Genomic DNA, 14,023 nt, shown 5'->3' with positions numbered 1-14,023 from the left:
ACCCTCTGGCCCCACCCTCACTTACAGGTGGCCTCTGAGTTCGGGGAGAAACTGACTCAGCCCAGGGCTGGCCTTCAGTGCCCCCCCTCCCCCGTCCCGCCCAGTGGCAGCCCGCAGCCCCTCCCAGGCCCGCTGTCTGGGCTCTGGGCCTCGGCCCTGCCAGTCTCTCACCTTCGTTTTCCCTCTCCTGTTTGCTCTACTCCTGCCAACTAGGTAGGGGAGATATTTTTATCCCTTTGAAAGATGAGGACATTGAAAGGTAGGCAGGTTTGTGACTCCCCGCGCCAGGCTTCCTGCCTCCAGCCCAGGCTGTCTGCACAGGGCTGGCTGTGGGCGCCACAGCCCAGGGGGTAGCCACCCCTTTGCTCTCTGATGTGGCTTTGGAGGGAGCCGTGGACGCGCTCACCTCTGGCTACCAGGCTGACTCTGCACCACAGAAAGGACTGCTGCCCCCATGTGAGAAGGCGGCTGGCCCTGCCCACCCCTCACTCTGGCCTCTTGGAGCACCAGAAGGCAGGGGAGGGGGATGGAGTCAGCGCCCCTGATGGGCTGGTCAGGGAAGCCCTGGGAGGAATGTGGACATGGGGCTCTGTTCCCAGGAAATGGGATGGTTGGGCCTCCGCTTGGAGCAGCCCCTGGTCTGAGGTGGGCACTCACATTTGACGAGAGGAGGGAGGACTGAAGGAAGCCAGGGATGGAGGGAGGGAGGAAGGGAGGGGGCAGTGACCGTCACAGCCAGGATCTCTGGCCATTCCTGCCCCGCCCTGCCATCCTGCTCTCTTGTCTGTGCCCAGCTCGTCCTTGGCTCCTCTCCTCTTGTTCCCAGCCCGGGCACACTGGCCATGCCCTCGGCAGCCCCCACCTCTCGCAGTCCCTCTGACCCCTGACGTCTGCTGTCCTAGGGACCTGACGGACAACCAGCTGACCACCCTGCCCCTAGCCGGACTGGGGGCTTTGAAGCACCTGAAGCTCAAAGGGAACCCGGCTCTCTCCCAGGCCTTCTCCAAGGACAGCTTCCCAGAACTGAGGTGAGGGCCAGTCGTGCCCGGGAATGTCGCAGGTCCTCACCGAGGGTCTCACCAAAGTTGGCTCGTGGAGGAGCGCAGGCCTCCCCCAGTGAGCATCTCCTCTGGCCCCAAGGGGTGCCCCTCTATGAGTTGAGTCCTTCTGCGAGCACAGAGGGGAAGAAGGGCCCTGCTGGACTGTACCCCTCACTGCATGTGGGCCCCGGGGATGAGTCGGCCAAGGGGGACCCCCACCCAGGATCTGGCACCTGTCCTCCCCACACAGGGGGCCCAGGGAGGGGCGGAGGACAGGGGCGGGTCGCCCTGAGGCCAGGAGAGTCTGCAGGAGAAGCTCTCTCCTAAGATGACAAAAGCTGCTGGCTGGAGGGGAGCGGAACCCCTGAGTTGTCAGATTTGGGGGAGACTGTTCCCCAGTCTAAGCCAGATGTAGGGGTACCATAGATGACAGGCAGCGTTCCTTTCCCAGCCTCAGTTTTCCCCACGAGCAAGGAAACGCGGGGCTCTGCTCCCAGCAGTGCCAGGCTGAGGCCTCTCGCAGAGAAGCCTGGGCCGAGGCCAAGCAGAGCGTCCCTAAGGCTGCCCCCTCGCCCAGGATCCTGGAGGTGCCCTACGCCTACCAGTGCTGTGCCTATGGCGTCTGTGCCAGCTTCCTCAAGGCCGCCGGGCAGTGGGAGGCTGAGGACCTGCACCCTGAAGATGAGGAGGCTCTGAAGCGGCCCCCCAGCCTCCCTGCTGGGCACAGCGAGAGCCACTGTGAGTGTGGGGCTGGGCTGGCAGGGGGAGATGGGAGAGGGGACGTGGGATGGTTCTGGGGGTGGGGGGGAGCCTTCAGTGGATTCGCATCTGGTGGCTCCAAGGCTGGGCCCCGGGGTGCTGGTGGGAGGCGGGGTGGGGGGGGAGATAGGACAGAGGCAGTGACAGCACCTGGTAGCCTGGTATTTGGAGATTTTGCCCTCCCTTGGGACACCAGCGTGTCCTCCCTCCCTGCCTCCCTGCCATATGGCCCTGAGACTTAGAGTGGTCCCGGAGAAGGCTCCTCTTCCACGAGTCCCACGGAGCTCGTGATGGATCCCCTAATCCCGTTTTCAGAGAGAAGTCCCCTCCCTTGTGTCCCGGAGTCAGGGGAGCAAGCTGAGGTGCTTGGCTGTCCACGGGGAGTCCCCCCTCCACTCCAGGGAGGCCCGAGAGGCCCCAATGTGCGTGAGGGCGCCTGCCTCTGAGAAGGGCCTTGTTGCCCGGCGGCTCTGGCCAGACCCGGCTGTTTTGGAAGACTTGGGGGAAATCAAATGTTACGGTGGAAGGCAGGCAGCCAGGAGGGAGCGGAGGGACTGTCTACTAACGGGAGTCTTGGGTAACGGGTAGAAGGAACTTCCGTTCTCCACGCCGGACACAGCACAGACAGATTCGGGAGGAAAGGAAAAGAGGGATTTTCCATTTCTTCCCTCCCGCCTCTGGTTTGGTGGCTACATCCAGCAGTACTCACAGGTTCCTCCGTGCTCCAAGCTCAAGGGTGGCTTGTGTAGGTGCTCAGGGGACCCGACAGTGCCAGGAATCAAATCAAAACCTGCAGAGTATGCATGCCAGCCCACTGAGTTCTCTCTCTAAATGCTATTTTAGTTGGGTAGGGAGGGGCATATCGGGCAGTGCTCAGGGGGCTGCTCCTGGCTCTGTGCTCAGGGAACCATGATGTACTGGGGGCCAAAACTGGGCCTCCCTGGGGCAGGAGAGATAGTACAGCAGCTTCTGGTACTTGCCTTGCATATAGCTCACCAGGGTCAATCCCTGGCACCTCGAATGGTCCCCTGAGCACCACCCAGAGTGATCCTTGAACACGGAGCCAGGAATAGGCCCTGAGCACTGTTGGGTGTGGCCCAACCCCCTCCCCCTCAAAGAAATCCCCAAATCAAGCAAGCAACCAACCCACCAAACAAAACCCACCCATAAAACCACATCCAAAGCTTATGCCTAGCCCTTTAAGACATTTCTCTGGCTTTTCCATGCCTTTTCAATGTCGGACACCCCCTCCACGATTATCAGTGGAGAAGTTGAACTGGAAAACCCAATCTAGGCCTAAGAAGAACATTTCACGATCTCACTCTGGTGTAGACAGAGCTGGACTAATCGCCATCCAACACGGGGCGGCCTGGGGCCTGATTCTGGCTGCACCTCACTGTCCTTGTGTGTGAGACAGGCAGATGACGCTCATCAACTCGGAGCTGGGACAAGGAGACATTCCAGCAATGGCAGAGGCTGTCAGCAGCCGTCAACCAGGATCACTGAGGGGGATACCAGTCTTCCAGGGCCTGCAGATGAGGGGTGCAGGACACAGCTTATGGAGACTATTTGGCAGAATATCAGGGGTCTCTGAGACAGTCCCTTGTGAGGTACCTCCCCAGGGTGGGAGTAAGGACCAGACAAGGAGTCCAGCACGGCTGGCCCAGGGCCGGCAGACGGCCGTCCCCAGAGAACATTCCGGATGCCTGTTGTACACTCCCTCAGGGGCTGGAAGGAGGAATGGAAACTTCCCTTCCTCAAGGTGAAACTTTCCACCGGCTTAGGTCCTGGGGAACTGCAGGGCGTTGGGATCGTGGGCTGCCTGCCGCTGGTAACGGGAGCTAGGGCAGGGCCCCCCACTTCCTGTGGGAGCTCGCGAGCCCGAGGAGGAATGCCAGGGGCGGCTGCGGCAGCCAGATTCGATTTCCTCGGCGTTTGAAGAGTGGTTACTTAACACCTTGGCTGTGACTTTCCCAGCCTCAGACGGAGCTGCCGGCCGCAACCCCCTGTGTTTCATTCATGCCTCTTCACTTCAAAGAATCGCCGGCCCCGTTCTGGAGAGCAGGGCGGGCAGAGAGGAAAGGTGGAGGGGGGTTAATGCCAGGGCTGTGGGCACACCCGATCTCCTGCCTGCCTTGATGGGGTCTGGGCTGTGGAGCCTCATAGCGCCTCCCTCCCTGCCTCCTCCCAACTGAAGGTGGGGGTCCCCATTAGGTGGTGGGTAGGGGCACAGGGGAACACGGGGCGGGGGGAAGAATCCACACGGGAGACCATCATGAGTGCCAAAGAGGGGGGCACGTGACCCAGAGAGTCGTCTCCTCACCCCCCGTAAGGCCACTGTCCCTTAAACCTAAGTCATGGGCTTTATTGTTTTTTTCTTTTTCTGACTCATGGACTTTAAACTGGACTCAGGAGGTACCGCAGGCTCTGCATTCTGGGGCCAGGTTCCATCGCCAGCACTGCATGGACCCCCCAACACAGCAGGAATAACACCCCTTGAGCACCCGCCTGTGTAGTCCCCCAAAGAATAATAGTAACAACAAGGAAGCTAAAGTACCACTCAAGTTTTTAGCCCCTTGCCTGGTCTGAATAGAGAAACTAAAGCTTTGTGGGATTTTTAAAAAATTGGTTTGGGTGGCCTGGAGCAATAGCACAGCAGGTAGGGTGTTAGCCTTGCACGCGGCCAACCTGGGTTCAATCCCCAGCATCCCATATGGTCCCCCATCCACCGCCAGGAGTAATTCCTGAGTACAGAGCCAGGAGTAATCCCTGAGCATCACTGGTTATGACCCAAAAAGAAAAAGAAAAAAAATTAACAAAGAATTGGTTTGGGGCCATAGTTAACTATACCTGGCTCTTTGCTCGGGAGTGACCCCTTGTGGTACTCAGAGACCATCATATGCTGTGCCAGGAATTGAACCAGGGTGTGCCATGTACAAGGCACGGGCCTTAATTCCTATCCTGTTTCTCTGGACACAGGAAAGGAAAGCTGTATTCTCCAACAAAAGCCCTTCAAAAATAATTAGTGGAAAAGATACTTTAAAGTTCTGATGTTTTCGACAATCATTTCAATCATTTTCTAATCATTTGAAAATGATTTCAAATCACTTCTTATAGAGTGTATGGGCCCCCAGAGATCCCTCCCACCTGGAGCTCACAGCCCTTAGTTAAGAAACGTTACACTTGGGGCTGGAGCAATAGCACAGCGGGGAGGGCGTTTGCCTTGCACACGGCCAACCCAGGTTCGATTCCCAGCATCCCATATGGTCCCCTGAGCACCACCAGGGGTAATTTCTGAGTGCAGAGCCAGGAGCAACCCCTGTGCATAGTCAGGTGTGACCAAAAAAGCCCCCCCCCCAAAGAAACATTACAGCTGGTGAAAAAGAATAAAAGATCTCAGGAGCTAGGGTGGGTCTTAGCACTAGAGTGCTTGCTTGCATCTGTGACGCCCTGAGTTTGATGGCAGCACCATCCCCCTCACCCTACACCCCCCCCCGCCCCCAAAACCATCTCACTCTATTTTAACATGTAACAGAATTTCGGACCAGGAGATTTCCTTTAGAGACCTATTTTCTCAAAATAGAAAAATGGCAACTCTGACTCCAGTTGGAGGGATCATTAGAGTCTGTCTAGTCCAGTCTCTAGTTGGGTTTAGAAGTTATCTTTCTCCTGGGAATCTTCTATTTCAGGAATTTCCATGACAGACGTATTTGCAAAGTTCTCCCAGGCATCCCTCCCCACCCCCACTCCAGAATCTGTCCCTGCCCGGGAAAGCAGAAGGCCGAAAAGAGGGGGCCCAGACAATCGAACAACCCTGGTCAAATTCTGTCTGTGCTCTTTGGCTATGAAACCTAGGGAAACCCACCTACTTCTATTTTATTTTTATTTACAGCACATCTATCCCAATGGTAGACCTAACTCAGCAGGATTGAGTCCTGATGGGAGATCTGTTAGCTGATTCAGCACTGGGATCTGATGGCAGATCTGTTAGCTGACTCAGCAGAACTGAGACCTGTTGAGAAATCTGTTAGCTGACTCAGCGCTGAGCCCCGGTGGCAGATGTGTTATCTGAATCCGCAGTGCTGGGCCCTCACGTTCTTCTCCATAAGCTCCCTAAGGGCAGGACCATCTCGTCCTTCTCTTCGCTGAGTTGCTCCATACTGGCCTGGCATGAGTGAACACTTTCAGATTTCCACTTCTCTTCTCTGTCAGACACTTGGCACTGTGGGAGCTAAAAGCCTTCCCATTACTCAGTGAGGACCAGAACACATCTGCTGGAATTGCCCTTTGCCCCTTTAATCCATCTTTTTTTTAATGAAGTAAAATAGTTTTCCTGAGGGAGGATAAGAATTCTAAGGAGAGTGTGGGTCCTCAAGAGGGAGGGAGAGAGAGAGAGAGAGAGAGAGAGAGAGAGAGAGAGAGAGAGAGAGAGAGAGAGAGAGAAGAAAAGCCAGAAGGAATGGGAATCCAGACCCTGAAGGATGCGGGCACCCCCAGAGTGGAGTGGGGACCCCGAGGGCGGAGCGCCCTAGCAGGAAGAACTTGCATGTCCAGCGCAGAGGTGGACTGTGCCTCACTCTCTTAGCTGAGCTTGGCCCACCCCAGGACTGTCCACAACGTGCAGGAGTGATTCCCTCAGGCCTGACAGGCTCCAGCTCTCTGAGGATACAACCAGCTCCCCACACCCCAACTTAAACTCTCCCGATTGCTTTGACTATTTCTAAATAGCTCCTCCCCCCTCCTCCGCTGTCCCTCAGAGCACACTGTGGTGGCTACACGGCCTCAGGAAGATGTGTCTAGTGTCTGGGCTCACAGTTTGGCACAGCCCCAGGGCAGCCTGGCCGGTGCAGAGTGGCCTCTGGTGAGGAGGGCTCCCTGGCGAGGAGGCCACCGGGGCATGCTGGGAAGTAGGAAGAGCCCAGCTAGGGAGAAGTAATGCAGAACAGCCCCATTTTTTGGGTTTGCCTTTTGAAAATTAATTTTACTATATCACCAGTCTCTTCACCAGTGTACATTTCTTTTTTTTTCTTTTTTTTTGCTTTTTGGGTCACACCCGGCAATGCACAGGGATTACTCCTGGCTCTGCTCAGGGGACCACATGGAATGTTGGGGATCAAATCTGGGTCAGCCGCATGCAAGGCAAACGCCCTACCCTCTGTGCTATCGCTCCAGCCCCCAGTGTACATTTCTTATCACCAATGTTCCCATTTTTCCTTCAGCCCTGTTCCCCCACCCCAGTCTGCCTCCATAGAGGGCTCTTCTCTCTCTCTCGCTCTCTCTCTCTCTCTCTCTCTTTCTCTCTCTTTCCTTTTGGGTGTTCTGGTTTGTAATATAGCTACGGAAAGGTTAACATGTCTGTCCCTTTACCTCCTTTCAGCACTCAGTTCTTGTCCAGAGTGATCATTTCCAACTGTCATTGTCACAGTGCTCCCTTCTCTCCCTTCTCTCTCCTGACTGCCCTCTCCTCCTGACTTGTGGCAAGCTTCCACCAGTCCTCCTAGCAGCCCTACTCGGCACACCAAATGTCCACTCTCATGCAGGGCTACTTACTGGGGTGGGTATCTCGAGAAACGGGGGCCTAGGGCCAGGGCCCTCACCCATGTTCTCGGCTCCCCTCTCAGATGACCCGGACCTGGAGGAGCTCCAGCTGGAACTGGAAGACTCGAAACCAACCCCCAGCGTCCAGTGCAGCCCCATTCCAGGTGAGACCAGGGGAGCTGGGGTGGGGGTGGAGGACTGGGGAAGAGAAACACACTTTGTGAGATGCCAGTTCAGCCTGGATTTTCTGTGGCCCTGCTTGGGCCTGAGTATGTAGGGGGGAAGGTGGGGGGGAGGGCAAGTTCTGGGGTGAGGAGCTAGCGTTCTTTCCCTTAATGACTATGGGGGGGCCCCCAAGGATGGGACAGAGAGTAACTTTCAGCAGCAGGTAATTTAAAGATTCTGCAACCAGGAAGGTCTGTGTCCCTGAGAATGTGTGCAGTGACCCCATTGTTCTGGGCAGGGTAGGGGCAGCTGCAGTTCCCCTCTGGACCCCGCCACAGGCTCCCCGTCCCTCTCTGTTCCACCTCAGGGAGAGGCTGGCTTTCCGGACATGTGGGCAGGAGAACCCACTGTCTATTTCCTTTATAAAATATTACTGGCGTTTTGATAGGGATTGCACTGTGAAGAGCAACGAGGAGGACACACACCCAGCAGTGCTCAGGGTTTGCTCCTAGCTCTGTGCTCAGAGCTCCCTCCAGGCGGTGCTCAGCAGGCCCTATATCTGGGGACAGAACAAGATCATACAAGACAAGTGCCTTGTTCCTGTTATTTATCGTTTGTCCTAAGAACCACTGTCTAGATACCTACAGCCCAATAAGAAAATGGTCTTTCTCGTGGCACAGTTCCGCCTATAGTGTTCAGAGCGCAGTCCCTTCCCTGGACACAGGGTGCTGAGGCCATTCCGGAAGGCTGCAGTGCACCATTCAGGCCAGGCCAGGAACTGTTCAGAATGGACAGGAAGCCGTGGACAGTTGGCCTCTTCTATTCACACTCCCCACCCCCTTGGTTTTCCGACGTTCCATCTTCCTTTGGCTCAGGCACCTTCACCTTCTCTAAAGCACAAATAGCGCTTGCCCGCCAATGCCCCACACCTGCCCTCGGCACTTAGTGACCCCAGCGCACCCCCTAGTGTCCACCCAGGGAAAGAGGCTGGTGCTCTCTCCTTCCAGGCTCTGACCTGCTCCTCCTGCCCCCCAGAAAGGTCACCTGGAAAAACCAATCCTCAGCCATGGGAAAGGAAAAGAGGGAAGCCCGGAGAACAAAGTGCATTTTACTCTTTTTTTTTTTTTTTTACTTTTTAAATAGCTTGTGTATCCATAGGCGGAGCCTGCACCACACAGTCTCAGAATACAAGTTTTTGAGGAATATAGGATCTCACAAAGTTTGGATAATAACAATTTAACTTCTAAAAAGACACTAGAAACTGGTATAGAGTAAAATCCCAATTTAGCCTAAAATGCATATGTAGGACCAGAGAGAATACTAGGGCTAAGGCGCTTGGCCTGCATACACCTGACCCAGCCCCACACAGGGGCCCTGAGCACCTCCAGAATTGACATCTGAGCATAGAACCAGGAATAGGACCTGAACTAGCCAGGTGTAGCCTGGCCTCCAGCCCCATGCATCCGTATATATGTATGGATTTTTTTAATTGCAAGAAAACATATCAGGGGGCTGGAGCCATAGTACAGCGGGTAGGGCATTTGCCTTGCACGCGGCCGACCCGGTTCAATCCCCAGCATCCCATATGGTCCCCTAAGCACCGCCAGGAGTAATTCCTGAATGCAGAGCCAGGAGTAACCGCTGAGCAGAGTTGGGTATGACCCAAAAAGCAAAACCAAACAAACAAATAAATAAAGCAAAAAAAAAAAATCATAGTGATTAGTTCTCTCTGAGGGGGATCATAAGCAGTTTTAAAGCAGTTTTAGCTGTTCCATGTCACATTTTCCAAATGTCCTGCAATTCCCACCAATGACTTGGTGATCAGAAAAAGAATGTTTAAAAACTAGCTCCCACAAAAGCTTCTCAAATCTCCAAGCTACCTTCGAGGGAGTGGGAAGCTCCAGATAAGGAGGAAATGGTGTGTTCAGTGACATCGAGTGATTTAAGAGCAGGGTACCCGCCGCCCCGGGCCCCCATCTTCTGGGGCCCCAGGAGGGAACCCCCAGGTGGGAGTTCAAGAAACAGAAGCAACCGTTTCTTGGTTTTCTCGTTGTGCTGTATCTTCTCACACTGGTGGGCTCCCGGAATGTTGGATGTGGTCTGCCGGCCCCTCACCAACCAAGGGGGAGCAAGCTGGAATGAGCTGCTCAGGGCCCTGCCGTGGATCTTTAGTGAGTCGTGAGCACTGAGTGGGAGACACGGAGCCTCAGGCCAGGGCAGCCTTCAACCCCTCAGCCTCTGCCCTGGCTACAGCCCCGGCAGACGCTCTTTGCACACCTCTAGGCCAGCCCGTCCTTTCCTTTCTTCCAAATGGGAATTAGATGTAGTTAACGTGTCTTCACTGCCAGGGTTCACTTTGGGCCTGGCTCCTGTGTGCATATTTCTGTTTGTATTTGTCCACAGAAATATTTGTGTGTGTTTATGTTTGTGCTATTCGTGTGACTGTGTGCGTGTCTGTTGGTGCACGCTTCTGTGTGTTTCTGTTGGTGTTATTTGTGTGACTGTAAGTTTCTGTTGGTATGTATTCCTGTTTGAGTGTTTCTGCTGGTGCATGTGTCTGTTTGTGTTGTTATTTGTGTGACTGTGTGTGTGTCTGTTGGTGCAGGACTTTGTGTGTTTCTGTTGGTGTGTGTTTCTGTTGGTATTATTTGTGTGACTGTGGGTTTCTGTTGGTACATATTTCTGCTTGTGTGTTTCTGTTTGTGTTATTTGTGTGACTGGTGCAGGACTTTGTGTGTTTCTGTTGGTGTATGTTCTGTTGGTGTTATTTGTGTGACAGAGTTTCTGTTAGTACATATTTCTGTGTGTGCTTCTGTGTGTGTTTCTGCTGGTGTGTGTGTCTGTTCATGTTGTTATCTGTGTGACTGTTTGTCTGTGATGATTCTGTGTGTTTCTGTTGGTGTTATTTGTGTGACCATGAGTTTCTGTCGGTATGTATTTCTGTGTATGTGTTTCTGTTGGTGCGTGTGTCTGTTTGTGTTGTTGTGTGACTGTGTGTGTATCTGTTGGTGCACAATTCTGTGTGTTTCTGTTGCTGTCAGATTAGCGGTCATGTGTAGCTCCTCGGTAGAGTAAAGGAAGTTCCCAAGTTCCCGCCCGCTGCTTGTCTCCCCTTAACTCCCCCTGGGAGTCGGGGAGATGCAGTCAGCCTGCCTCGGGGCTGTTCTGGGAGGGCCTGGCTGTGCGGTGAGCTGCCTCCGTGAGGTGACGTCTGGTCCTCTCTCCCACAGGCCCCTTCAAGCCCTGCGAGCACCTGTTTGAGAGCTGGGGCATCCGCCTGGCTGTGTGGGCCATCGTGCTGCTGTCCGTGCTCTGCAATGGGCTGGTGCTGCTCAGCGTCTTTGCGGGGGGACCCGTGGCGCTGCCGCCTGTCAAGTTTGTGGTCGGTGCCATTGCTGGTGCCAACACCCTGACGGGCATTTCCTGCGGCCTCCTCGCCTCTGTTGACGCCTTGACCTTTGGCCACTTTGCCCAGTATGGAGCCCGCTGGGAGACGGGGCTGGGCTGCCAGGCCACAGGCTTCCTGTCCGTGCTCGGGTCCGAGGCCTCTGTGCTGCTGCTCACGCTGGCTGCCGTGCAGTGCAGCGTCTCCGTGTCCTGCGTCCGGGCCTACGGGAAGGGCCCCTCATTGGGCAGCGTCCGAGCCGGGGCCCTGGGCTGTCTGCTGCTGGCCGGGCTGGCCGCGGCCCTGCCCCTGGCCTCCGTGGGGGAGTATGGGGCCTCCCCACTCTGCTTGCCCTACGCACCCCCTGAGGGCCAGCCGGCCGCGCTGGGCTTCGCCGTGGCCCTGGTGATGATGAACTCCTTCTGCTTCCTGGTGGTGGCGGCGGCCTACATCAAACTCTACTGCGACCTGCCGCGGGGCGAGCTGGAGGCCGTGTGGGACTGCGCCATGGTGCGGCACGTGGCCTGGCTCATCTTCGCCGACGGGCTCCTCTACTGCCCCGTGGCCTTCCTCAGCTTCGCGTCCATGCTCGGCCTCTTCCCCGTCACCCCGGAGGCCGTCAAGTCGGTCCTGCTCGTGGTGCTGCCGTTGCCGGCCTGCCTCAACCCGCTGCTCTACCTGCTCTTCAACCCCCACTTCCGGGATGACCTGCGCCGCCTCTGGCCCTGCACGGGCCCGCCGGGGCCGCTGGCCTGCGGGGTGGCCGGTGAGCTGGAGAAGAGTTCCTGCGATTCCACCCAGGCCCTCGTCGCCTTCTCCGACGTGGATCTCATTCTGGAGGCTTCCGAGGCTGGGCAGCCTCCTGGCTTGGAGACCTATGGCTTCCCTTCAGTGACCCTCATCTCGTGTCAAAAGCCAGGGGTGCCCCGGCGGGAGGGGCTGGAGGGAACCCACTTTGGGAACCCACCACCCTCCATGGACGGAGAGCTGCTCCGAAGGGCCGAGGCCGCTTTGCCAACAGGCGGGAGCGTGTCAGTGGGCCGGGGCTTCCAGCCGCCTGGCACCGCCTTTGCCTCACGCTTGTAAATGTTCCTCCTCGGTCTTCTCTTCCCATCTCTTCCCTCTCCTCTTCCCCCTCCGCAAATGATGGCTGCTTGTCAAATAAACACAACCAAAGCTCAGCCGTGTGGTCCAGGGCAGGAGGGCCCACTCCCTGGTGCCTTTGGTCTTCTCTTCCCAGTGTGCTTCTGGGCCTGCTCTGCCCTGGGCCTCCCTCAACTCCACGTTCATGCCGGACCTCTTCCCCGTCCCCTCAGGAGCTCCCCAGCGAGAGCTGGGCCTTCGCTTAAGGGTAATGAGAGCCTCACAGAGCACAACTGATGAGCTGAGCTGTCCTAGACCAGGGTCCGGTGGCCGGGACCACCATCTCCCTGCGATACTGGAGAGGCGACACACTGGGCTCTGAGTCCCGTTTACCATGAGATCTGCCTAATCAAGTACATCTGGGGAGACACTGCAGGTTCTGTCTCTCATTTCCTGGAGTCACAGCACATGTCAGTGTAGTGAAAGGCGCTAAGAGGGCCACAGCAGTAAGACCTGTTGAACCCTGCCTAACCCAGGTTCCCAGATGATTTGACGACAGGGTTTTGTTTGTTCGATTTTCATGGAATATCTTAATAGCACGTGAACTTTAGCTCTGCTCACCCCAGGAGCCTCTCTCTACCACTTAATGCTACACCCAAGTGACCTCGCAAGATGCCACCAATCCTTAAAATCTCTGATCCCGTGGACTTGATCACAGAGGAAATGGAGGATTTCATCAAGCAGAAGATGAAACGTCTCCTTCCTTTTGTCTTGCCCGAGGGAGGATGGCCAAGAGGCTGTCAGGGGAGTCTCACCTCAGTTTCTGCCTCGGGCCAAATGGGAGGTATTTGTACCCTCTCCCAGGTCACCAATGACACCCCTGCCCTCAGTGAGAGGGTGGGCTCCGGGATCTTGGAGGGGGGGCGCTCGGAGAAGTCTACGGCTGTCTGGCTATCTTCTACCTCCGAGCTGCCTTCCTTGCTTCTTCACCATATGGCCCTTCCTACCTCCTGCCACAGCCTGGCCCTCTCTTCTCTGAGAGACAGGGAGTCCTCAACTGGCCAGCCAGAGGGCTTTTTGAGTGCTACCTTCTGAGTTGTGGGAAACCTGAGATTCCCGGGTGTCCCACATACCCTTGGCCTTGTGCCTCTTTCCTCACCTTTCTTCCTACCTTGCTGTTGACCAAGTGCCTTGGTGCATTTCTAGAAAGCTCTCTTCCCAAACACACATGCACATTCAATAGCAGGATGAGAGGGAGCATTCAATAGGAGCTGGAGCATGGGTACAGATGTCCCAGGCACTTCCTGCAGACAGCAAAAAGAGTATCCAGGGGCCAAGGGTGTGGCTCAGTGCAAGAGCTCATGTGAGGTCCTAGGTTCAAGCTCCGGCACTAAAGAAAGAAAAGATAGCATGAATCCAATGCTGAGAAAGGGCTGAGACTTGTTCCAGGGCATCCTTCCCCTCCTGGTTCCTCTCTGTTTCTTAAATCAGGACGGGAGTCTAAAACCTGAGATCAAAAGGAACACAGCCTGAAGCTAGTCTGAGTGTCAGCACCCACAGCTTAGCTTTCTTCTCTTCCCCATGCAGCCCCCAGGGTCCTGGAGGAATTCTCATGAGGCCCAGCAAGGTAGTTTGGCTGAAGCAGTGAGATTGAGCCCAGAGGGAATGGGTCCACTTCCGAATCTCTTCAGAAGTCTGGACTCATGGACTTAGTAGTTGACTGTGCCTGTCCCGTAAAGGAGCACAGAGACAGCGTGAACCTCACTCACGATGGCAGAGTCACTGGCCGCTGGGTTGAGGACCCTGGTCTTCTTAGTCCCCGGAGTGGAGCAGAGCCTTCAAAGGGAGGAGTTTCTTTGACTTTGCAGAGACTGTCTGACTCTCCCAAGGAGGGGCGTTCTCTGACCTGCCGGGTGCGAAGGCAACACTGGGATGACTTTTGGGAGCCTCAATTCCAGGAAGTCATCCAGTATCCTTCTCCCAGGCACCTTCTCCCAGTGTAGTCACTATTCCTGTGGAGTCAGGAAGCCAGTGCCAAGCGGACGGTGGCCTG

At 55.7% G+C, this 14,023-nt stretch overlaps 1 protein-coding gene across 1 annotated transcript in view; it reads left to right on the top strand.

Moving 5' to 3' along the window:
* The window catches only part of LGR6 (leucine rich repeat containing G protein-coupled receptor 6), a 121,574-nt gene extending 109,319 nt beyond the window's left edge, over positions 1-12,255 (top strand). The window contains exons 15-18 of the mRNA XM_056110523.1: positions 903-1,028; positions 1,618-1,778; positions 7,421-7,501; positions 10,733-12,255. Of these exons, the coding sequence (XP_055966498.1) occupies positions 903-1,028; positions 1,618-1,778; positions 7,421-7,501; positions 10,733-11,973 (1,609 nt within the window). The 3' untranslated portion in view covers positions 11,974-12,255. The remainder of the gene's footprint in view (positions 1-902; positions 1,029-1,617; positions 1,779-7,420; positions 7,502-10,732) is intronic.
* The last annotated feature ends 1,768 nt before the right edge of the window (positions 12,256-14,023 follow it).

This window comes from Sorex fumeus, unplaced genomic scaffold, assembly GCF_029834395.1.
Source record: "Sorex fumeus unplaced genomic scaffold, SorFum_2.1 ptg000010l, whole genome shotgun sequence".
NCBI lineage: Eukaryota > Metazoa > Chordata > Mammalia > Eulipotyphla > Soricidae > Sorex > Sorex fumeus.
The sequence above is the reverse complement of the archived record's forward strand: the minus strand, read 5'-3'. Positions and strand labels throughout refer to the sequence as shown.